Source organism: Somniosus microcephalus, chromosome 8 (genome assembly GCF_052327205.1).
Source record: "Somniosus microcephalus isolate GS21.2 chromosome 8, FLI_Smic_1.0, whole genome shotgun sequence".
In the NCBI taxonomy this organism is placed as follows: Eukaryota; Metazoa; Chordata; class Chondrichthyes; order Squaliformes; family Somniosidae; genus Somniosus; species Somniosus microcephalus.
The window spans coordinates 57,867,610-57,891,983 of record NC_140994.1 but is presented as its reverse complement, the minus strand read 5'-3'; the positions used below and the strand labels follow the sequence as shown (position 1 = coordinate 57,891,983).

At 43.6% G+C, this 24,374-nt stretch overlaps 1 protein-coding gene across 1 annotated transcript; it reads left to right on the top strand.

The window, feature by feature from the left end:
- The first annotated feature begins 12,987 nt into the window (after positions 1–12,987).
- Positions 12,988–14,758, top strand: LOC147113537 (homeobox protein vent1-like). The gene is made up of 3 exons (XM_085994025.1): positions 12,988–13,639; positions 13,778–14,019; positions 14,241–14,758. The coding sequence occupies exons 1-3, from the start codon at positions 13,360–13,362 to the stop codon at positions 14,568–14,570; spliced, it is 852 nt and encodes a 283-aa protein (XP_085850151.1). The 5' UTR covers positions 12,988–13,359; the 3' UTR covers positions 14,571–14,758.
- Positions 14,759–24,374: the final 9,616 nt, after the last annotated feature.

Genomic DNA, 24,374 nt, shown 5'->3' with positions numbered 1-24,374 from the left:
TCTCTGTGTCCACTGCATGCACATATAGGCTGCAACCCTGGGCTCCTTTCCTGTCGCCCACCACACAGTCCTATTCTGCACCCCCCCCGCTCCCTTCCCATCATCAATAACTTCCACTCTATTGCATCATACCCCAATTCACCTGCTGCTACTGGCCCACTGAGTTCCTTTCTCACTGCCTCTCCAAGACTGAGTCTATCCAGGGTGAGTCCACAGCTTTTCTCTGCTCTACCCTGAGCATTTTTCACTGCAGTCAATGCAGGTTTCTACCACTGCCTCGTTCTCCTTTCATAACACAAATCCGGCCAACCTTCCTTTCTAGGAACAAATCTCTCCAATCGCCACCTTTTTGCTCCACAACTTGTCAAACAAGTTGTCAAAAATAGTATTTTTCTATGTGCTACACTTCCACCCATTCTTGAACAGAAAAGTGGAAGAGCTAAGTGATGTCTCTTTAAAGCTAATTGACACATCGAATGAATGACTGGAACTGAGGCAACCCTCTATGGCAGGCTTGCTACAGATTTATAACCACAGTAATCCATTATAACAGTGACTACACTTCAAAAAGTACTTCATTGTGTGTAAATAATAGAATTATAGAATGATACAGCACAGAAAGAGGCCATTTGGCCCATCGTGCCTGTATCGGCTTTTTGAAAGAGCAATCCAATTAGTCCCACTCCCTTGTTCTTTCCCCATGGCCCTGCAAATGTTACCCCTTCAAGTATTTATCCAATTCCCTTTTGAAAGTTAATATTGAATCTGCTTCCACCACTCTTTCAGGCAGTGCATTCCAGATCATAACAACTCGCTGCGTAAAAGTATTTCATGTCGCCGCTGGTTCTTTTGGCAATCTGTGTCCTCTGGATATTGACGCTTCTGTCACTGGAAGCAGTTTCTCCTTATTTATTCTATCAAAACCCTTTAAGAGTTTGAACACCTCTGTCAAATCGCCCTTTAACTTTCTCTGCTCTAAGGAGAACAACCCCAGTTTCTCCAGTCTCTCAGCGTAACTGAAGTCTTTCATCCCTGGTACCATTCTAGTAAATCTCCTCTGCACCCTCTCTGAGGCCGTGACACCCTTCCTAAAGTGTGGTGGCCAGAATTGGCCACAATACTCCACCTGGGGCCTAACCAGTGTTCTATAAAAGGTTTAGCATAACTTCCTTGCTTTTGTACTCTATGCTTTTATTTATAAAGCCATAGATCCCGTATGCCTTCAAAGACTTGTGTGCATACACCCCCAGGTCCCTATGTTTCTGCACCCCATTTAAAATTTTACTATTTACTTTATATTGCCCCTTTTTCTTCACTTCAAACTTCTGTGTTAAACTTCAATTGTCATGTGTCTGCCCAATTAACCTGTCTGCATCCTCCTGAAGTCTTTTACTATCGTCCTCACTGTTTACTACATTTCCGAGTTTTGTGTCATCTGGAAACTTTGAAATTATGCCCTATATCCCCAAGTCCAAGTCATTAATATATATCAAAAAGAGTAGTGGTCCCAACACCAAGCCCTGGGGAACACCACTGCACACTTCCCTCCAGTCTGAAAAACAACCATTCACCACTACTCTCTGCTTTCTGTCTCTTAGCCAATTTTGTATCTACGCAGCCTCTGACCCTTTAATCCCTTGGGCTTCAATTTTGGTAACAAGTCTATTGTGTGAAAATTTATCAAATGCCTTCTGAAAGTCCATATACAAAACATCAACCGCACTACCCTCATCAACCCTCTTCGTTACTTAATCAAAGAACCCAATCAAGTTAGTCAAACACAATTTGCCTTTAACAATCCATGTTGGATTTCATTTATTAACCCACATTTTTCCAAGTGCAAATTAATTTTGTCCTGGATTAATGTCTCTAAATGTTTCCCCAAAACAGTTGTGAGGCTGACTGGCCTGTAGTTGCCGGGTTTATCCCTCTCCCCATTTTTGAACAGGGGTGTAACATTTACACTCCTCCAGTCCACTGGCACCACCCCTATATCTAAGGAGGATTGGAAGATTGTGGCCAGAGCATCTGCAATTTCCACTCTTATTTCCCCCAGCAGCCTAAGCTGCATCCCATCCAGAGCAGGTGCCTTTTCTATTTTGAACGCTGTCAACCTTTTAAGTACCCCCTCTTTATCTATTTTTATCCTATCCAAATTCTACTCCTCCTTTACTGTGATATTGGCAGCATCCTCTTCTTTAGTGAAGACATGTGGTACTCATTTAGTGCCTCAGCCATGCCCTCTGCCTCCAAAAGAAGATCTCCTTTTCAAATCAAATCAAATCAAATCAACTTTTATTGTCATTGTTAGTGCACAAGTGAAGTACAACGAAATGTAGGCTTGCGGCTCCCGAGAGTGTACATTTAGATTAAGACATTTAAACATTCAACATACATTTGGCTTGTAATTCATTAACATAAACATAACCATAATAAAGTGCATAGGCAGATGTGCAGGCTTTAGAGTTTATTTGTGGAGTTCAGTAGGATGACAGCCCTGGGAAAGAAGCTGTTCCTAAATCTGGTTGTACGGGTGCGAATGCATCTGTAGCGTCTCCCAGATGGCAGGAGGGCGAACAGACTGTGGCTGGGGTGGGTAGAGTCTTTGATGATGGACCGTGACCTCCGTAAACAGCGTTTCTGGTATATGTGCTCTATGGTCGGTAGCCGGGTGCCGGTAATGCGTTGGGCAGTTTTGACTACCCGCTGCAGGGCTTTCCGGTCATAGTAGCTACAGCTGCCATACCATACTGTGATACCGTTCGTCAGGATGCTCTCTATTGTGCAGCGGTAAAAGTTAGAGAGGATCAGGGGTGACAGGTTACATCCCTTCAGCCTCCTTAGGAAATATAGGCGCTGCTGGGCCTTCTTCACCAGAGAGGAGGTATTGAGGGACCAGGAGAGGTCTTCCGTGATGTGGACTCCGAGGAACTTAAAGCTGTCCACCCTTTCCACCACAGCCACATTGATGTGGATGGGGGTGTGACTTCCGCCTTTAGACTTCCTGAAGTCCACAATGATTTCTTTGGTTTTCTTGATGTTAAGGGCCAGGTTGTTATCGGCGCACCACTTCACGAGATGCTGGACCTCCTCCCTGTAGGCTGACTCATCGTTGTTGGTCCCTAATCAGCCACACCCTTCCTTTGACGACCCTTTGGGGCATCCTGAGGTTGTGAAAGGCACTATATAAATGCAAGTCCTTTCTTTACTCCTGGGTGCAGTTGAAAAGTGACCAGTGAGCCTGACACATTGAAATGTATACTGCGGCCTGAGATTCTTCTCCTTCAGCTCCAGATAAGCATGCTCACCAATACCCTCATTAATACATGATCCTAGTCTGAAAACCAGCAAGCAGTGTACCGTACCATCTCCTAATATGCTGTGATGTTTTAACCCTGCTAAACTTCAACAGTACCCCTACACACTTGGTGGTCCCTAAGCATTGGCTTTTGCTATCTGAAAGAACCTTCACGACCTCAGGACATCCCAAAGCGTCAATGAAGTACTTTTGAAGTGTAGTCCTGGTTTTAATATAGGAAACGCGACAGCTATTATCCACACAAGCTCCCACAAACAGCAATGAAACCGCCTAAGTCTGCTGTTCTCTGGGTATAAGTTTGCCCCAATAGGGGGAGAGGGTGCACTCAATATCAAGCAAAACTCAGTAATTTAATTTGGAAACTCTGAAGAATGGCGATGGATTCCATGCATGTCAGGCAGCTGGCTAACCAAAAAAAAGGAGTTGCTCAAGGTCACCGTGGGCCTGAGCACATTCAGTGCCTTGAAGGTAAGTTAAGATTTTCTCCACTTGCGTCCAGTCATTTTCTATGACAACTGGGCACTCCACTGCTGGATCCACCTTTCAAGTCGCCTATTAGTTGCTGTAGAAGCATAAGGGGTCACGTGATCGACAGCTATTCCTTACTTCCAACGAAATAAACATTATTAGGATTCATGTTTCAAAACAAATGGGCATCCCCGTGATTGACCCGTGGTTCGTTCATATTCAAACTATCTCATCCATTTAAAGGTAGGAATTCCAGCCCTCCTAACCCCAAGAATCCACCTTCACCCCAGAGATTCATAACACTGGTGGGACAGGTTTGTGTTGGGAGATGACTCAAGTTTGAACAAAATGTATGAATAAATTATGATGTTAATACCATCAATTCCATCGACAAATGGAACGCAACGTTAGAAAAAAGCGTGTGCAGTTACATTCACCTTAAACTTTTCTGCCCAAAACAATGATTGTAATTATAGTGGGAATAAATGGTTGCGACCAGTTGTAACAAAGTGGCTGAATTTTAAAGCAGTAAGTTAGCTTTCTGTTTAACATCACAGATACATTTTCGCACTGAGACGGGCGCCAGCAGTCTGGCGCTGAAGTGTTAATATAAATCGCTAGTTTTGCGGCTGTTCCGATTGTTTGACTATGATCAAAGGCTTGTGGGAAGGGAAAACAGTAAAACTAGCCAAACAAATGCAAATTGAAGTGTTTACAAATCATTTACAGTACTGTCGGATTGTTGCTAATCCCTAAAAGCGCCATCACTGATATATTCGAAGTTATGGTAAACCTGACGGGCAATGGATAGCCATCACCAGAGGTTTGTTTGAAGATATAATCACTCTTTGATCATGGTAAATCCCAATTTTACACACTTCAGCAAGGAGTTCTGATAATACCACAACACCAGCGATAGGTGGCACTGGGTGTGGGTATTGGCTCTGTTTAACGTGCCCCCCGCAATCCCCGTAATTCCCCCAAAACCTGAACTTCTAAATGCTATGTTGAGGATTAATTTACAAAAGACCCTTCGGGGAAGAGTGACGTTTTGTTGATTGCACATTCTACTACAATAAATACGGTCATTTAGTTCGGTCAATACCTAGAATGATTGGTTGCCCTCATAGTCCAGCAATGTGTATAACATCTCTTCAATTCGTGAAATATATCAAATAATTATAGGCATTGATTGCAGAATCGCTCCGCGCATTTGAGGTTCAAAGTAGTTACCGCGTTCGCCTACAGAAGTGATTACCCTTCAAAAGTAATTCATTGACTGTGAAGCGCTTTGGGACGTCTTGAAGACACATGATCTTCTTTCTTATGAAAGGTTCTTTCTGTGCTTTAACATTGGGCCAGGTGCATTTCGTTTTGCAGAAATTCACAAATCCGCTTGAGCCTAGTGCAGATGTACATACATGATATATCCCGTGGCGTTACTTGCAGTGAGTCTGAGGATACATGGGTTTATAGGGGTGTTTATGTCATGCAGGGGACATCATCAGGGCCACTGATTTGGTGGCTGAATAAAACGAATTCTAATTTTATAAAATTGTATTCTTGGCTTTTCCTGGTGCTGTGGATTGAGTTCCATGACAGCCCATTATCTGTGAATATTCCCTACCTATAAGTCATACTACCATGGTAATGTAGTGCTTATGAGACTGGACCAGTAACCTGGAGACCATGGGGGTGAAACTGATCTTCACCAACAGCGTAAAACGGGTTCATACCAAATCAACACCCCACTTTACACGGCGTTTGATTCTTTTTCCCATTGACTTCAATGGAAGTCCTCGTCCTTCTCGACCTGCCTGCAGCCTTTGACACGGTTGACCACAGCATCCTCCTCCAACACTTCTCCGTTGTCCAGCTGGGTGGGACTGCATTCGCCTGGTTCCATTCCTATCATTCCAGTCGTAGCCAGAGAATCACCTGCAATGGCTTCTCTTCCCGCTCCTGCACCATTACCTCTGGGGTCCCCAAAGATCTATCTTTGGCCCCCTTCTATTTCTACTCTACATGTTGCCCCTCGGTGACATCATCCAAAAACAAAATGTTAGGTTCTACATGTATGCTGATGACACCCAGCTCTACCTCACCACCACTTCTCTCGATCCCTCCATTGCCTTTGATTTGTCACACTGCTTGTCTGACATCCAGTATTGATGGGAAGAAATTTCCTTCAATTAAATATTGGGAAGATCAAAGCCATTGTCTTTGGTCCCCACCACAAACTCTGTTCCCTAGCCACCGACTCCATCCCTCTCCCTGGCCAATGTCTGAGGCTAAACCAGACTGTTCGCAACCATGGCATCCTATTTGACCTTGAGATGAGCCCTCGATCCCATATCCTCTGCATCCACCTCTGTAACATCACTTGTTTCAGCCCTTGTCTCAACTCATCTGCTGCTGAAACCCTCATCCACGCCCTTGTTACCTCTAGACTTGACTATTCCAATTCTTTCCCGGCTGGCCTCCCACCCTGCACACTCCGTAAACTCGAGCTCACCCCAAACTCTGCTGCCCATATATTAACTCAGACCAGGCCCCGTCCATCCATCAGCCCTGTGTTCACTGACCTACATTGGGTCCCAGTCCTGCAACGCCTTGCTTTTTAAATTCTCATCCTTGTTTTAAAATCCCTTCCTGGCCTTGCCCCTCCCTATCTCTGCAACATCTTCCAACCCTACAACCTTCCAACATCTCTGTGCTCTTTCAATTCTGGCCTCAAGCGCATCGCCACTTTTCATCGCTCCACTGTTGGCGGCTGTGCCTTCAGCTGCCTAGGCCTTAAGCTGCAGAAATCCCTCCTTAAACCTCTCTGCCTCACTACCTCTCTCTCCTTTAAGATGCTTCTTAAAACCTACCTCTTTGTCACCTGTCCCAGGCACTCCTTATATGGTTCGGTGTCAAATTTTGTGTGATAATGCTCCTGTGAAGCACCTTTGGATGTTTTATTATGTTAAAGGGACTATATAAATGCAAGTTGTTGGAAAATAAAATCAGGCATGTTGTAAAGCAGGCTGCAAATTACACCGTGGCAAGTTATGAAATTTAGTTCAAAGAATCTGGTAAATTAAAATTAACAACACAACTGGTTCACTAATGTCATTCAGGAAACCTACCACCCCCATCAGGTCCAGCCTACATATAACACGAGGTTACAGTAGAGTATGTGATCTATTCTGAATGCCCTCTGAAGTGATCTACCCCCTCAACTAGGGGTTGAGCAATAAAAGCAGTCTTGGCAGTGTTGCCCATTTCCTGTATCAAAATATTATAAAATCTCTCATTTCCTTCACCACTCTGGAGAAAATGGCATTAGGATTGGTCTTGGGTACCTTAATCCTATCTAAGACAATCTCAGTTTTACTTCTATAGAATCAGTTTTGGGAAGACCACTGGCACCCTAGAATCATCATCAATCTTCAACCAGATCACCTGTTCTCCAAATGGAACTCTCTTCCTCCAATTCTCTCCCCAGTTCACAGAGACAGTACCCCCTCCAACCCACAAAGACTCTCTCCCTCTAACACCCCTCTCAACTCACAGAGCCATTTTGCCCTGTTCAATCTCCCTCTCCCCAGCTGACAGTTCAGAGATTCCCCCCCCCCCCCGCCAGCAAACTCAATTCACAGTGGCAGTCTACCTTCTTGATCATCATCTTCCACCAGTCCGAGCTGCAGCATTTACCTGACACTGTTGCTTCATTCCAAGACTGGAATCTATGCTACAGATGGGAATTCCTGAGACCATTTTGCAGTATAATGTGCATTTCCAGAATGAAGCAGTAATGTCACTTCTAAGCTGCAGCTGGGACCAGTAGGAAGAACATTAATGGAGTGGCAGCATCTCCCAGCCATACTCCTGTTGTAGTAAGAAGCTGATTTGCCATCCCAGGTGATAAGTATATATTTGCATACAATGTTTTTGCCTGGCTACACCACTGCCAGTTCATACATGCACATTCATATTAGTAGGTGATGTTTTTATTTATTAAGTTTCCTTTTCTCCTCTTCTCTCCTGAAGGTACTGACTCTCACAGGGCCACAGTTCAATGGGTCCTACCAGCCCTGGAGTAGCTCGCTTAAATTACTATTCTTTACGAATGGGTCTTGCCTGTGAGTGTTAATGAACTAATGGGGACCTGACCATGTGAACTCAGCTGTCTGGGGATGGAGTTGGGAGACCCTATTGAGATGCATGATTTAATATAATTCTGAGCACGACATATACCACTGAGCCATTGAGGAGTTCACCCAGCTCCGAAGCAAGTTTGCAATTTTCAGCCAGAAAACAGCAAATTATGCAAAAAATTACTTCATTGGCTGTAAAGTGCTTTGTTGTGAGGTGTTATATAAATGCAAATCTTTCTCTTTTCTTTCAAATCATTTTTGGGAAACAGGATTCTACAACCCAATACAAATATGGGTACAGGTATTGAAAATAAATATTTGTTCCAAATACCAACATTAACCTGTTCTGATTAACCTAAGGAGACAACTACAGCCTAGTGCAATCTTCCAGGTTATCTGGGTTCGAGATTTGGCTAAAGGTATGAGCCCTTTTCATTTGAAGGTTTATTTACTGGGTCATCCACTGTTGCAGGTCTTTAGAAATATTTTAGCAATTACAATTATACATTGACAATTGATACTACACAGAGCACAACACGGACGGATGGTTAATGGCAGTGGAGACACCCACGAGGTGGATCGGTTACCAAGACATGTTGTAACATGTTCGTTCTCTACAATTACAGCGACATCAAGCCTGTGATCAATGGAGACAAGAGGCTTCCCCCGACTGGATAGGATGGGGAGGGCAACCTGCGCCCTCCCTTTCTCGGATGAATCACAAACTCTTAAATGAAGAGAGGGTTTGTTCAGGCCGGCTGAGAATTTGCATGTCTGAAGAGGCATCAAAGGAAAGATAATGAGCAAACAGCGGGGGCCAGTTTGAACTAATTAAAGACATCAATGGAATACTTTGGGAATCGGCAAATCTGCTAATCGTTGGCGCCATAAGGTCTGTGTGTGCCCATTGTACTCTAGCCTTCTACCTGAGCAGACACCACCCAACAGATTCCGGAAACTTTCTCCCGAGCCTTGTCTTTCTCATCAGCTTTTATAATGATGGGAGGTGTTTTTTTACGCGGTATTTCGAATTTCACATACCGTCTATTTCTGCCGCGTCCTGTAGTCATGGACTCGGTACTGAGGATTCTACGCAGTCAGTGCAGTAATGACCGAGGCGACTTATATACGTGTTAAATGACTAGAACTGCCCCATCCCAAGTTCTTCCAAAGAATGTCATTAAAATTGGCTCCCACTCCGCTGGAAGGCGAGCTTCCCAAGTCACATGTTAACGGAGGAGATCTCGAAATGTTGTCTCGGCAGATTAAATTCGAATGAATAAAGTAGTCGAGGGTTAACAGAAATCCCATTTGAAGCAGGCCAACTAACAAAAGGTCGTTCTGTTGAGAGCTGATGGGAATCAAAGGGAGACAATAAACCTTCAGTAGTTGAGTTAACTTCATCTTGATTGGTTTCACTGTTGTGTAAACTTGTTTTTACAATGCAGCCAAGGGCTACTGGAAGAAAGCGTGTCGTTATAACTTTCTTCAATAGTTTCTAAGAGATCCAGCGCAAGTGTATGAAGGTTTACGCAGACTCATTAGGGATATCAGTGAGCTTTGTACCAAGGACCGCAGAAAACATTTATGAGAACATTTGAAAATATCCACGTTTATGAAAATTGCAAAGTTGAGTCTAAAATCACACTGCAAGAGTGGGCATCTTGACTTATGACGACCCAAAGCCACTTTCCCGTTTATGTGAATAGCGTGGAATATAAGGGATGAAAGGTGGCGAGGGCACCTGGGCTTGTTGGATACAGTGTACACTGCAGCTCAGTTGGGGCGGCGGGGGGTCTCATACCTACGGGTTAAATTGATCTCATTGACTGCTTGATGGGCTGACACGTCTCCTCAGTGTAACTGTTAATGGTGTGAGCCACCGGGCAGGTCTAATGCAAATTAGAAGTGCTTCTCAAGCGGATTTAATCGATTTACAATTGTCCCATCACATCATTCTATTGGAGTATGGAGAGAGACAGTGGAGCTCGTTAACGTGGCACATTGAGCACAGTGATGAGCAGAACTGTTTTGTATCTGAATTAGTCAAGTTTAGATAACTCCGTTCGAAGATCAATGCATACCTGGGTTGAGTAGGCACTGGGCTATCAGTAAACATATCCATTGAACACTGCTATAGGAAAAAGTATCTGAGTAAAATAATTCTTAAACTGCAACCATGATCGATTGTGTTTCTCTTCTGGACCAGAGCCGTTTAAGGAACAGAGAAATAGGAAGATCTGTAATCCAGACAGATCTGCGAACTCTTACTCAGTCATGGCGAGGTTCAGACGTTTTTAGTTTGAACTGCAACATGTTTTACGACTCCATGTGTTTCAATAGATTAACAATTTTTTTGCCATAAATCTCATTCCTAACGTTTAAACTAATTTGCTTCTCAACATAGGTCCTTAATGTAATAACACAATACAGTGAAACAACTTGCACTTATAATGCGCCTTTAATGTTGAAATACATCCCAAGGTGCTTCACAGAAGCGTAATCAGACAAGAATGGACACAGAGTCAAAGATGGAAATATTAGGAAGGGCCACCAAAAGCTTGGTCAATTCGGTGGATTTTAATGATGGTCTTAAAGGAGGAGAGGGAAGGGGAGAGGCAGAGAGCTTTCGGGAGAAATTCCAGAGCATAGGGCCTAGATGGCTTAAGGCATAAGCATCAATGATGAAGCAAAGGGAGGGGGTGCACAAGACCAGAGTCAAAGGAACACGGAGTTCTGGGGTTGCAGGGCTAGAGGAGGCTCCAGAGATAGGGAGAAATGAAAGCATGAAGGGATTTTAAAACAAGGTTGAGAATTTTAAATTTGGAGGCATTGGGGAACTGAAAGCCAATGTAAATCAGCAAGGACTGGGGTGAGGGGAAATTTGGTGTGGCATAGGATTGCATTAGGGCTTTGGATGAGATTAAGTTTATGGAGGGTGGAAGATGGGGGGACTAAGTGTATTGGAAGTCATATCTGGAGGTGACAAAGGCATGGATGAAGATTTCAGCTATAGGTGGGCTGAGGTGAGTGATGATATGGAGGTGGAAGTAGGTGGTCACTGTGATAGAGAGGATATGGAGTTGGAAGCTCAGCTCAAGGTTGAATAGTAAGCCAAGGTTGTGAACAGTCTGGTTCAATCTGAGATGGTTGCCATGGAAGGGGAATGGAATCAGTGTCAAGGGTACAGAGTTTGTGTCAGGGGTCATATTGCTCTTCTCAATGTTTAACTTGAGGAAACTGCAGCTCAACCGAGACTGGTAACGCAGAGGCAGTGGAGGATTCGAGGGAGGTGGTGGAGAGGTAGAGCTGGATGTTTTCAACATGCATGTGCAAGCTGGCCTCATGTCTTCAGACTATGTTGCCAAGGGGCAGCATGTAGATGAGGAAGAGGAGGGGACCAAAATCAGTTCCAATAGTGGAAAAAGAAGACATTGAGAAGCGGGAAGAGAACTTTTAAATCTAATATTGTCAGAAGGTGCTGTAAATACACAACAGGCCAGAGACTCTAAAGAGAAAAGATAGGTTAATGTTTTGGGTTCTAAGGAAAGTCCACACCCGAAATCTTAGCCTTTTCCAGATGCTGAGAGCTGCTGTGTATTTCCAACATTTGTAGTTTCTCTTCTTACAGGAACTACAGCAATACTGTCCTTATCTGTGGGTGAAAGAGAGTAGATTGTAAAAGTGACTGTTTTGTTCCCGAGTAAATGTTGTTACAGTTTCAAATGCCAAGGATATTTACTCACAATAATGTCTATCTTTTATACTCGATATATGAACCAAGCAGGTAAACACGTTTCTTCAAACATAGGTTCAACATGAAGCATTCTTCCTGTCGGCTTTTATTAACAATCATCATCTGCTCGGATATTCCAACAAACCAGAATTTTTAGGTAGGCTAAAACCAAAATGAACCATTTCCTTTTAAATAGTTATTTTTATTCAGCTTGTTAAACCCACAATGTGCTACAAGAAAAAAATACACTGGAAGTTATCAAACCTACATGTCATAAAATGTATTTCTTACTTTTCAGCAATAACATGAACAGTGACCTATACTATCCATCTCTTGATACCAATAAAATATAGTTTCCTAAATATAACAGTCAAATTATAGAGAAATACAGCAACAGGATCGTTGGTCAAAGAAACGTCATCAGTGTGAAAGCTCCTTTGACCCTCTGTTCTAGTCCAATATGTTGGCATCAAAGAGAAATCAATCAAAATGTCATGGAAAACCAATAGGTCAGGAACCGACTGGAGCTTCAGATACATTCCCTGGAGGAATGGTAGTTAGAGACCAGTGGTGTAGATGAAGAAAAAATCATAAAGGAGCTGAGACCTGAAGCCTTTAATGTTCATGTGCTTATTTAACGTGGATAAGTTCATCATCCAAGAATGTGCTTTTATGTTATTTTCATCAAGTTGTTAAATGCTATTTTGCTAAATGTATGAGGCACAATTCAAATGAAATGTTCCATTCTTAGCGATGTTATAAAAGATGTCAGTGTAATTAATGCTAGTATCAAAACAAGAGTTGATTAACACTATATTCAGAAGAGAAATAGAGCTCCGTTTCATTGAATAGACCAGAATTTCACCGAGATTAAGAAGTGTGGTTTGCTTTTCTGGCGTCTACATATGACCAGGTTAACTATTAACTAGGACAATATGAATAGTACTTATATTGTATTGTTTTATCATTTTAACTGAAAAAAACAATGCTGATTAACTGTATTGGGGAACAGTTCAGATTCAGAAGAAAGCCCATGCCAATATTCAATAAGTTGTGTTAAAATAGATTGACGTCTGTGGAGCTGATTAACCCAATACTGAGAAAAATAGAGCACGTTACATTGAGCAGACGAGAATTTGCCCCAGATTAAAGTGTACTGGTCTCTCTAGATGTGACTGTGTGTTGTAGTCTATCCCATTATAATGGGACTTTTTAAACACGGGATTCACACTAAACCGCTGGCCGCAGTTTCGCTTCACTGGCTGATTATACATCGATGTAACACGTCGGAAGCGCTTTGCAAATTGCAAAGAGCGATTCTAAAAGAAAACGATACGTGTTTAGTCTGTATAAATATATATTCCTTTGATTATTTATCATGCCTGTTTACGAAACAGCACGAATCCCTCAGATGTGTAATTTTATGTCCCATTCAGAAAGGCCAGAGAGAACGGCCGCAGACTTGGTGGAGCCAGCATTCACGGATTTGCCGGATACTCGAGCACATTAATGATTTCCTAAATTAGAGCCAATTGTTCGGCATTGTCTGTCCGTTATCTTTGCTTTGAAGTCTCTTCACACATGGAAATCGCTGCACAGAAAGGCCACATAAATGAGGCTGGTGGCATCTCGGAACCCAGACTGCGAGCGGATCACAGGGGGGCGGGAACAGGAGCATCAGAATCGCCTGAAAGATGGTCAAAGGAAACTTTTCGATTGACTGGCTCGCTCGGAGCAGCCGCGATGGGTGCACTAAAAGGAAGCCCGAAGAAGACTCTTCGAAAGATTGCATCCCCTGTGTGCCTCTATCTCCGAGCTTCCATCCACAAGACTCCGCACAGCCTGGACCAGAAATCTCCCAACAGAGACTAACAGGGACTGGAGACACCACACCCGGGATAAAGAGGCAGCCACTGCCTTGGGTGGGAGAGTGTCAGCCAGAACAAGCTTTGAAGGACTCACCTGGCACTGACTGTAAGTAATAACCACCAGTTACTAACCTTTTAATAGTTTGTGGCGGATTTGAAGATTGTTCGAGTGTAGATCTATCACAGATATCCAATGTAGACGTTCACTGACATCTTGTGTATATATATTTCCTCCCTTGCTCAGTGTCCAGTCGTGAGGACTGCTGGGGCTCGGAGAGTGAATCCGGCCGCTCAGATTGTTCAGCCCGGGAGGAGGGGAAGAGAAGCGTGGACTCTGAGTGTGATTGTGAGGCCCCTCGCCGAGTGCGCTCCGCTTTCACCGCCCAACAGATCCACAAGCTGGAGAAGAAGTTCAAGCGGCACACCTACCTGGGGGCATCCGAGAGGAGCAAGCTGGCGGCCCTGCTCCACCTGTCCGAGACCCAGGTAAGTGGGCTCTGCAAATCCTCCCAACTCATCCTCAGCACCTTTTCTGTCAGCACCTTTTTTTTAACTTTGGGTTTATCTGAATACATTCAAAGGATGGGATTACTCGTAAATTGTTTTAAATGTACAGGTTAGAGATTTGTCTTGCATTTTGTGTACAAATGTTGGGAGTATAAATGCAAGCTGTTGTCGTTTTTAACGTGGATGTTTTCCCCTCCTAGGTGAAGACGTGGTTTCAGAACCGCAGGATGAAGCTCAAACGCCAGCTGCAGGACCTGTGCTCGGTTTCCTTTGCTGCCCCCGCTCTGTTGACCCACGCCGTGCCGATGAGAGACCCGCTCCTGGCCCCATGCACTTTCCCTGGATATTACATGAACGATCGGGGCATCCTCCACGCCGCCAGCAGCCCCCACCGCCTCCCACAGCCCGCCTACCAGCAGCCAAACCACGGACACAGTGCAAGTGTGGAGCAAAGCCTTTCCCGCTACCAGCCCTACCTTTACCCGCTGATGCTCAGCCCTTCTCCGGGAGGACTGTATATCTGTTCCTGATGGACATTACACCTGAGCTGCTTCACGATGCCACAACCCAGAACTGGTAGACTTGTCTTCGGGAAGCGATGTTGTGCAATACTGTTAGTGAGAACAAAATTGTAAAACCTAAAAGTACTGATTTATTTAATACCCTATTTAATTTTGTCATTGTTCCGATCTATTTTGTTAATAAAATTGACACTCGAAAAACGCCACCGCCTTTTCTGGAATGCACTGTGCTATATTTGGGTGTTGCTAGTTCTATCCAGTGCATGCAACTTTCACCAGACCCTCTGTCCTACCCACTCTTCATATCATTATGAAGTAGAGCAGTAGGTTCAATGATCTCAATTTGAGTTCAAGTCCCACTCCAGGATGTACACATAATCTGTGGGTGAACCTTCAATACAGTATTGAGGGAATGCTGTATTGTAGGAGGGGTCCTTGTTTGGCTGACCGGTTAAACCCAGGCTGCCTTGCCTGTTCCAGTGGTTCAGGTGGAAGTTTAAGAAGCCCACTGAACTACTTGAAGCGTAGGGAGTTCTGGTGTCTCAAGTCAACATTCCTCCCTCAACATCATCAAAAGCAGATTCGTCTCATTGCTGGGTCTTGCTAATGACATTAAAAAAACTCAGTGACTTTTTGACCTTACACATGACTGACATGTTTACTGATGCTAACCACTTCAAACTTAAAATGTGACTGGTTATGGTCAATGGAAAATAGTGACCACATTGTTTCTTAGCTGGACTGTTCAACACTCTTTTTCAATATAAATTGTTCAGTAGAAGTAAAAATTACACAGCTCACATTGAAAAAATAATTTTGAGTTAACTTAAATGTACAAAGAAAATAATTGTTACTAAGAATTTTTGTTTGATCAATCTCTGCTCCCAAACAGATTCTGAAGCAGTGATACAATCTTCCCAGTATTCATTACTAGATTCTGGCCAGGGAAAACAGTACACATCAAATGTTTCAAACAATTGCTAATCCAAATGAATTTCCGGGTTACAAACCATGTCTAGACTGATGGTGCCAGGTTCTTGCATGTTGACAAAAGTGTCATCCAAGCTTCACAAATCTTTGCTTTCCCTCCAGCTGACAAAATGAGTATAAAGTAATTTGCCATTATTTCTACATTGATCCAAAATGATAAATTGTAAAAACTAAAATATAGCTTAATAAGGCCAACAGTTCCATAAACAATAATGACAACCATGTTTAAATCTTGTTTGAAGTGCTAAAATTCTCACAAATAAGGTTTCAGGCCCAAGTAATCTGGAGAATAACATAACGCTGAAAAAAATGTCCACTTACCCGACAATGCCTGAATTCCAGGAGTCTGGTCAATCCCCACAGAGGTTGTTGCTCAGCTTGGTGGTTGTCCAGAGGGCCTGTCTGAAACCGAGAATAAAAGTGAAAACATAGAAACATTGGCAAAATTTGAGTTTAGTGTCCACTTTTTTCTAAATGCCTTAAGAGTGCTCTTGGGCCTTTATTCTGTACATGGAGAGTGCTACAGAAAGAGCAGAAAGGAGTGTTGTTGGAACTCACTTCAGATTTTACAAAACACATTCATATGCTTTTGATATTCATTTTTTTAACAAGGAACTGGAGCTCACTTCCATATGCAACCATAATGTTGCTAAAAGACATCACAGAATCATAACTAACAGCACAGAAGGAGGTCATTCGGCTCATTGTATCTGCCTTCTGAAAAAGAGCTATCCAGCCTAATCCCACTTTCCAGCTCTTGGTCCGTAGCCTTGTAGGTTCTGGCACTTCCAAGTGCATATCCAAGTAGTTTTGAAATGTGATGAGGGTTTCTGTCTCCCAACACCCTTTCAGGCAGTGAGTTCCAGACCCCCACTACCCTTTAGATGAAAAAAAGTTCTCAACTCTCATCTTAATCCTTCTACCAATTACTTTAAATCTAGGCCCCCTAGTTATTGACCTCTCTGCTAAGGGAAATAGGTCCTTCCTATGCACTCTATCTAGGCCTCTCAATTTTATACACCTCATCAAGCCTCCCTTCAGCCTCTGTTCCAAAGAAAACAACACCTTTTCCTCATAGCTAAAATTCTCCAGTCCTGCAACAACCTCATAAATTTCCTCTGTACCTTCTCTAGTGCAATCACATCTTTCCTGTAATGTGGTGTCCAGAATTGTACGCAGTACTCTAGCTGTGGCCTAACTAGTGTTTTATACAGTTCTAGCTTAACCTCTCTGCTCTTGTATTCTATGCCTTCAGCTAATAAAGGAAAGTATCCCGTATGCCTTCTTAACTACCTGTCCTGCTCCCTTCAGGGATCTGAAGACATGCACTCCAAGAACCCACTGTTCCTCTATACTTCTCAGTATCCAACCATTTATTGTGTATTCCCTTGCCTTGTTGGCCCTCCCTAAATGCATCACCTCACACTTCCCCAGATTGAATTCCATTTGCCACTTGATATCTTCCTGCAGTTTACAGCTTTCTTCCTCACTTCAACCACACGGCCAATTTTTGTATCATTTGCAAACTTCTTAATCATGCCCCCTACATTGAAGTCTAAATCATTAACATATACACCACAAAAAGCACGGGACCCAGTACTGAGCCCTGTGGAATCCCACTGGAAACAGCCTTCCAGTCACAAAAACACCCATCGACCATTACCCTTTGCTTCCTGCCACTGATCAAACTTGCCACTTTCCCTTCGAGTCCATGGGCTTTTACTTTTCTGACCAGTCTGCCATGTGGGATCTGTAGAAATCCATGTAGACTACATCAAATGCACTATCCTCATCGACCCTCCTTGTTACCTCCTCAAAAAATTAAATCAAATTAGTCAGACACGACCTTCCCTTAACAAATCCACACTGACTGTCCTTGATTAATCCGTACCTTTGTAAATGATGATTAATACGGTCCCTCAGAATTTTTTCCAATAATTTGCCCACCGAGGTTAGGCTGACTGGCCTGTAATTACTCGGTCTATCCCTTTCTCCCTTTTTAAACAATGGTACAACATTAGCACTCCTTCAGTCCTCTAGCACCATACCTGTAGCCAGAGAGGATTGGAAAATGATGATCAGAGCCTCCGCTATTTCCTCCCTTGCTTCTCTTAACTGCCTGGGATACATTTCATCCGGGCCTGGTGATTTATCTACTTTCAAAGATGCTAAACCCCTTAATATTTCCTCTGTTGCTATATTTATCGCATCTAATATTTCACACTCCTCCGCCTTAACTACAATGTTTGCATCGTCCCTCTCTTTTGTGAAGACAGATGTAAATTATTCATTAAGAACCATACCCATGTCTTCTGCTTCCACACACAGTTTACCTTTTTGGTTTCTAATAGACCCTACTCTTTCATCATGGATGGTCAAATAATCACTGAGCCTGAGAGTCTGACAAAAATTAAGTGTTTAGTTTAAGCTTGATAGCAGTCCCTTTAAATCAGTCACAATATACAAGGAGGTTAAAAAACAGTGATAGCTATCACATCCACAGATGCAGATGTTGTTACCGCCGCATTGCTAGAAATATTCACTTAAGTTGGCTTATCAGAAGAGATTTTGTCCAACACGCAGCTTGGTTTTATGTCTCTGCTAGTTAGTTAAATATGGTGACAGTACCAAATAAAACTCGAATTCATCCCATACCATCCTCACATAAATAGAGAGGTTTATTGGCACACTGACTCACGTGCTAAGCAGACCTCAATGACTGGGATAAAACATTCCCATTTACTATTTACTTTCAGATAGTTTTCCCAATAACCTACACAGGAGTTCTCACAGTTGAAATTGCCCTATGGATGCTGAGTATGCTGTCTATTAACACTAATCAGTGAGGCATGGTCAGCGAATATCACTGACAAGGAAAGAAGTGTAGATTATGTGCTTAAATTGACCTAACTGGGTTGGCAAAATTTACATAGGAAAATCTAAAATATGCATCGGGCTGCCAGAACAGCTGGTATGAGCATAGTGCTGAGCACACCGGCGAGCATTGCATGGAATCGTCTGCCTGGATTATGTGCTCAAGTCCCTAGAATGGGGCTTGAACCCACAAGCTTCTGATTCAGATGCAAGTTTGCTGCCACTGAGCTGAGGCTGACATTTCCATTGTTTTGGCCACTCCAGAAACCTGTGCTCAAAATCTAGGCTGACACTCCAACGTGGTACAGAGGGACCGGTCAGAGGTGTTGTCTTTCAGATGAGACGTTAAACAGAGACCCCGTCTGCCCTTTCAGGTGGACATAAAAGATCTCATGATACTATTTAGAAGGAGAGCAGACAGGTTCTCCCCGGGGTCCTGGTCAATATTTATCCCTCAACTAACATCACTAAAAGTAACAGATTATCTGGCTATTATCACATTGCTGCTTGTAAATTGGCTGCTGTGTTTCCTACATTACATCAGTGGCTACACTGTAAAGTGCTTTGGGATGTCCTGAGGTCATGAAAGGTGCTTTATAAATGCAAGTCTTTGGAAGACCATTCAGATATTAATCACTCTTTGCATGTTCTGAACTTGCCTTTTACTGGTTTCTACCTATGTCCCCTTGTCCTACACTCAGGGTTTAACTTAAAATATTACTCCGAATCTTTCTATTCCACTTGTGTATTCAGCTGTATATAAAGGTGATATTTTAATTCAGGTTCAAGGGAAACTATGTTTGCAAGGGGCCTCCATGCTGCTAAATCTGGCTCACCTATTCTGGCAGCAGACTCAGACCCAGTAAATCTTGTTATTAGAATACTGGTGTCAGATTTTGCAGCAAAATACAGTGATCTGACTCAGAATGCTGGGCTCCTTGTCTCTGTTGAGTCAGCAGATCTCAGAAGTAGGTGCTAGATGTGCTACAATTGCCTGCAGTGATCCTGAGTTAAAGGGCAGAAAACTCAGTCAGGGATCCTGCTGCTGATCGTAACACCACAATCCCTGTTATAACTGATTGTGTGGATGCTGGTCCAGGACAGGCTTAGTTGTGATGCCCTCTGTGGCTGAATAACCTATTAGCACTCAATGTTAAGGCTCACACCTGTACAATGGTCACTTGAGCAAAGTATTGGAAGGAACTGTAGGCCAGTGACAGAGTTTACCAAATATCATCATTCTTATGTCTGGGAAAACAGGACTCCATGAATGTAAAGTTAAAATCATAATGAAAGAAAGAAAGACTTGCATTTATATGGCGCCTTTCACGACCACCAGATGTCTCAAAGCGCTTTACAGCCAATGAAGTACTTTTGAAGTGTAGTCATTGTTGTAATGTGGGAAACGTGGCAGCCAATTTGCGCACAGCAAGCTCCCACAAACAGCAATGTGATAATGACCAGATAGTCTGTTTTTGTTATGTTGATTGAGGGATAAATATTGGCCAGGACACCGGGGATAACTCCCCTGCTCTTCTTCGAAATAGCGCCTTGGGATCTTTTACATCCACCTGAGAGAGTAGACTGGGCCTCGGTTTAACGTCTCATCCGAAAGACAGCACCTCTGACAGTGCAGCATTCCCTCAGCATGGCACTGGAGTGTCAGCCTAGATTTATGTGCTCAAGTCCCTAGAGTGGGAACCCACAACCTTCTGACTCAGAGGCGAGTGTGCTACCCACTGAGCCACAGCTGACACAATGGAGCTCTATTCACTGGCCTTTGGTTGTCAATCAAATTTATGAGGTTAGGATAGAGATGATGGGTAGTCAGCTCTCATCATGGACTACAATTGGAGATTTAAATTAACCTGCCTGAAATCTTTTTAAGTTTAGAATGTTGCCTGTACGCTGGCTGCAGTTAAATGACAGCTGATGCACAATGCTAATGATCCAAGATCACCTACATCAAGTGACAGCCTCCACCGATCCTGGAGTGTTCAAAGATGCCTAGAATGAAGTATATTGAGCTATTTGGAGACTGACGTCAGGAAGGATGTATACTGAATATCCTTCAACCGATCCTTACCAGGAAAACAGACTCCCCTTGAGCCATTGGACTGCTAGCCAACCGTATATCCTATTAAGCATGGTGTTATTCCTGGCCTGGATCATGGACTTGGCTGCCAAGGTTGTAAGAAGCATGTAGATATAGGACATACCTGAAATATGAATCATTTCCTACCATGGGTAGGCCCTGTCCTACAAAGACTCCTTTAATGTTTGAAGTGAAACTGATGAAACAATACTTTTTTATTACCAATTTTTCTCCCCTCCATAAAGCATGTCTTCTTGCTGAGGTAGGGTCCCACAAGTGCTGGTCACATTCTGGTACCTTTTCCAAATGGCCATTATTCATGTGTGAGTGTTGACAGGGTTAGCAGGCTATTTGACTGTGGCAGGCATCACAGCCAAGTCCGATCCTCTCTTGATCCCACATCTGCATACCCAGTGCTCCCACTTCTAATTGTCCAGCAGCAGTTTCTGGGCAGAGATTAGGGGTGGGATCAATGGGAAAATTCCCCCTCCTTAATCCAGGGGCACTGAGGCTAATTGGAGGCACCTGGAAATGGGTCACCTGTCCATCCATTTAGTTAGGTGCATCATTGCAACATCTAAATGAAAAAAAATGGAATAGATAAACAATTGTGAACTGGATGATACTGTTTCTGAGAGCTATGACAGTGATTTTTTATCTCTGAGAACTGACTATAGATGGGCAATATTGGAATCAGCAGGCAAGACATAGAAAGCCACATGTGACATAGCTAATTGCATATATACTTCTTTTGCAGGGGCAACAGGGAGCAACTTGAGCAGCGAAGTAGAGTGGGATCACGTTACAGGGGACATTTGGGAGCAGCACTACTCCAAGGACACCATTCAGAGACTGGGATGAGATCAAGCTGTGGGCAGCAATCCAGCTTGGACCAGGCTGTGGGTGACACTGAGGGCTGGAACTAGAATTAGGACCTGGGCATGAGCAGCAGTCAGGAGTGGGACCTTGTTGGCCGCAGCCCGGCATAACATCAAGTAGGTGGGTTATTTTGCAGAAGTCTGTTAGAGCAGTACAGTGGAAAGGAGACATTAAATATTTGGTCAGTAAAAATACACTGTTGATTAAAAAAATATTTAAGCACATGAGTAACAAGTACTTTCTCGGTCAACTATTGAAGTTTTTGTATGACTTAGCAATTTTTCAAGAAAATCTTCATTCCAACATTATAACATTTTTACACATAAGAAGTCTACTCCAAAATACTGGTAAATCAACCAGATATACTGTCATAAATGCCTCCCAAATCTGTAGAAACGACATCTCATCATTCAGAAAACAGAATTTCCTAAATCCGTCACTGTCTGGCAGCTGGTCCTTGGGTATAATAATCCCCATACCTACACAGGAGGATGAGGAGAGCAGAGAAACTGACTTTTCTTTTTTTGGGGTGGGTGGGAGGTGGGTGGGAGGGGTGAAGGGACAATTGATCAGCTGTGTAAAAACTTCACATTAGCAATTACACTCCAACCAGCAGCAACCAGCTCAGATTCAAAGAATAAAACATGAATTTGATGCCCTTTTCACTGTTAACTAGGAGGTTAATGTCCATTGTTTAGTTATTGCTAATCTCAATCTGTGAGGGAGGAAGAGCAGAAGCTGCAGCTGACAGGTGTTTTAATGCGAAATGATGTGTGAATTAACCCACTAATAAACTGTGAAACATTCTCATTCAAGCCAACACATCATTTCCATCCTGTACACTCTATACAAAGCACTTTGTAGAAGGAAACTAGGTCAAGGTAAAGCCTAGGTCAAGGCAGCACGGTGGCATAGTGGTTAGCACTGTTGCCTCACAGCGCCAGGGACCCGGGTTCGAATCCGGCCTTGGGCGACTGTCTGTGTGGAGTTTGCACATTCTCCCTGTGTTTGCGTGGGTTTCCTCCGGGTGCTCCGGTTTCCTCCCACAGTCCAAAGATGTGCGGGTTAGGTTGATTGGCTATGATAAATTGACCCCTAGTGTTAGGGGGATTAAATACATGGGGTTACGGGGATAGGGTGGGATATGTGTTGGTGTAGGGGTTACGGGGATCGGGTGGGGTATGTGTCGGTGCAGGCTCGATGGGCCGAAATGGCCTCTATCTGCACTGTGGGGTTTCTGTGATTCTGTGAAAGCCGATGTACATTTTCCTGTTTTATATCTGCATCTATGGTTGGAGAGCGAAGCACCTGGACCAGAGGCCCTGCCATATTGGGAGGTGGTAGTCTGAAAGTCCCCTGATTGCTGGCCTTTGGAGTGGCAGTTTTTTTGGGTGGGAGGGGTGCTAGCCAGCTTATACACAATAGTCCTCCGTGAATCTTTTTAAAAGGTGCTGTGGGATCAAAGCTTCAAGGCAATCAGGTCATGGCCTGACAGCAACCTTACTTCCTGCTCCCAGCACAGATCAGAAGTGAGGAGACCCACATGAATGAACACGTTCACCTCAGAAAAATCTGCCGGCAAAAACAATTGTTCTTCCTGTGGAGAATAAATTTAAGAGATAGATAGTGGTGCCAGCTTTCACATCAGGTGAAAAGGAGGGAACCAAGAATGGACTGACGTGTCCCTCCAAATCCCAACGGCACTGTTCTCCCCCTCCTGCAGTATCAGGTATTCCTGAGGCAGGTCCCGACTGAAGTCTTTGCTGGTGAGAGGATGATTTCAGTTTTGTCAACATTAATCTAGAGGACATTTTGGCTCATGCAGGTCTTGATATCAGACAAACAATTGGAGAGTCTAGCAATGATCTTTGGATCAATAAAGGAGTCAAAGAAATTGCGTTGGGTGTTGCCAGCGTGCGTGTGAAGCCTGGCCACACACTTCCAGATAATATTACCAAAAGGGTAGCGTGTAAATGGTGAAAAGGAAGCCACCAAGAATGGATCCCTGGGATACAGCAGTGGTGATTTGCAGTAAATGAGAGGCTCTTGAGAGGCGATGTAATGCCTGCATTGCAACAGGAGTAAGCAGAACCCAGAGAGCTCCACTATAAAAGATAGACCGGAGATGTAAGGAGGAGATGGTGGAGAAGGATTGAGGTGTCAATGATATTGAAGGTGACAGAATGGTTGAGGAGGATTAGGAGATACAGAGAACTACAGCCACAATTGCATTGGACGTTGTTTGGGATCGTGATCAATGTGGCCTCAATGCTGTGGTGGAGTGGAAGTCAGAATGGAGGTTCTTGATCAAGGAGGAGTGGGAGTATAGTTGTGAGGCAACAAAGCTCCAGGACTTTGGAATGAAATGGAAGGTAGGAGATAGGGTAGTTGTTGGAGAGAATGGATCGATTCGTGTGGTTTCCTTGAAGTCGGTGACAATGATAGTGTTGAAGGTAGGGAGAGTGCTGGAAAAGAGAGACAGGTTGATGGGGTCAGCAAACGTGAGGTTGAGGAAGTGAAATTCAGTGGTCATGAGTTGGAATAGAAGGGATTCAAGCATGCAGATTGTAGCTTTCATAGACAAGATGCCTGTGCTGATGGCTGAGGATTGCAACAAACAGAATGAGTGAGGGTTGGGTTCAGTGGTGGGCTGGAAGGAAAGCTGGAGCTGATGGTGGATGAGAAGTTGAGGGGTGGTGAGATGAGGCAGCAATATGCTATATAGATGGCCTCAACTTTGGACTTATACAAGTCCATGGGTTCCTCACATTTGGAGTCGAAGGGAAGAATGGGAGTACGGAGGAGGGAGGTTTAAGGAGGCATTTTGTAGTGGGGAAGAGGAGTTTGGAATTACTTCTGCTCACCAAGATGGTCTTGAACTATTAAACAGTTTTGACCAAGGAGAGGGGCAATGTTAAAACTTGAAGTGGTCCAGCCAGTTCTAGTGGAGGATACCCAGGCTGGCCAATCGCCAA

Excerpts from the sequence above, each read along its gene's own strand:
- LOC147113537 (XM_085994025.1), top strand. The coding sequence starts at position 13,360 with ATGGTCAAAGGAAACTTTTCGATTGACTGGCTCGCTCGGAGCAGCCGC. Across the intron at positions 13,640-13,777 it reads GGACTCACCTGGCACTGACT|TGTCCAGTCGTGAGGACTGC; the intron begins GTAAGTAATAAC and ends TCCCTTGCTCAG. Across the intron at positions 14,020-14,240 it reads TCCACCTGTCCGAGACCCAG|GTGAAGACGTGGTTTCAGAA; the intron begins GTAAGTGGGCTC and ends TTCCCCTCCTAG.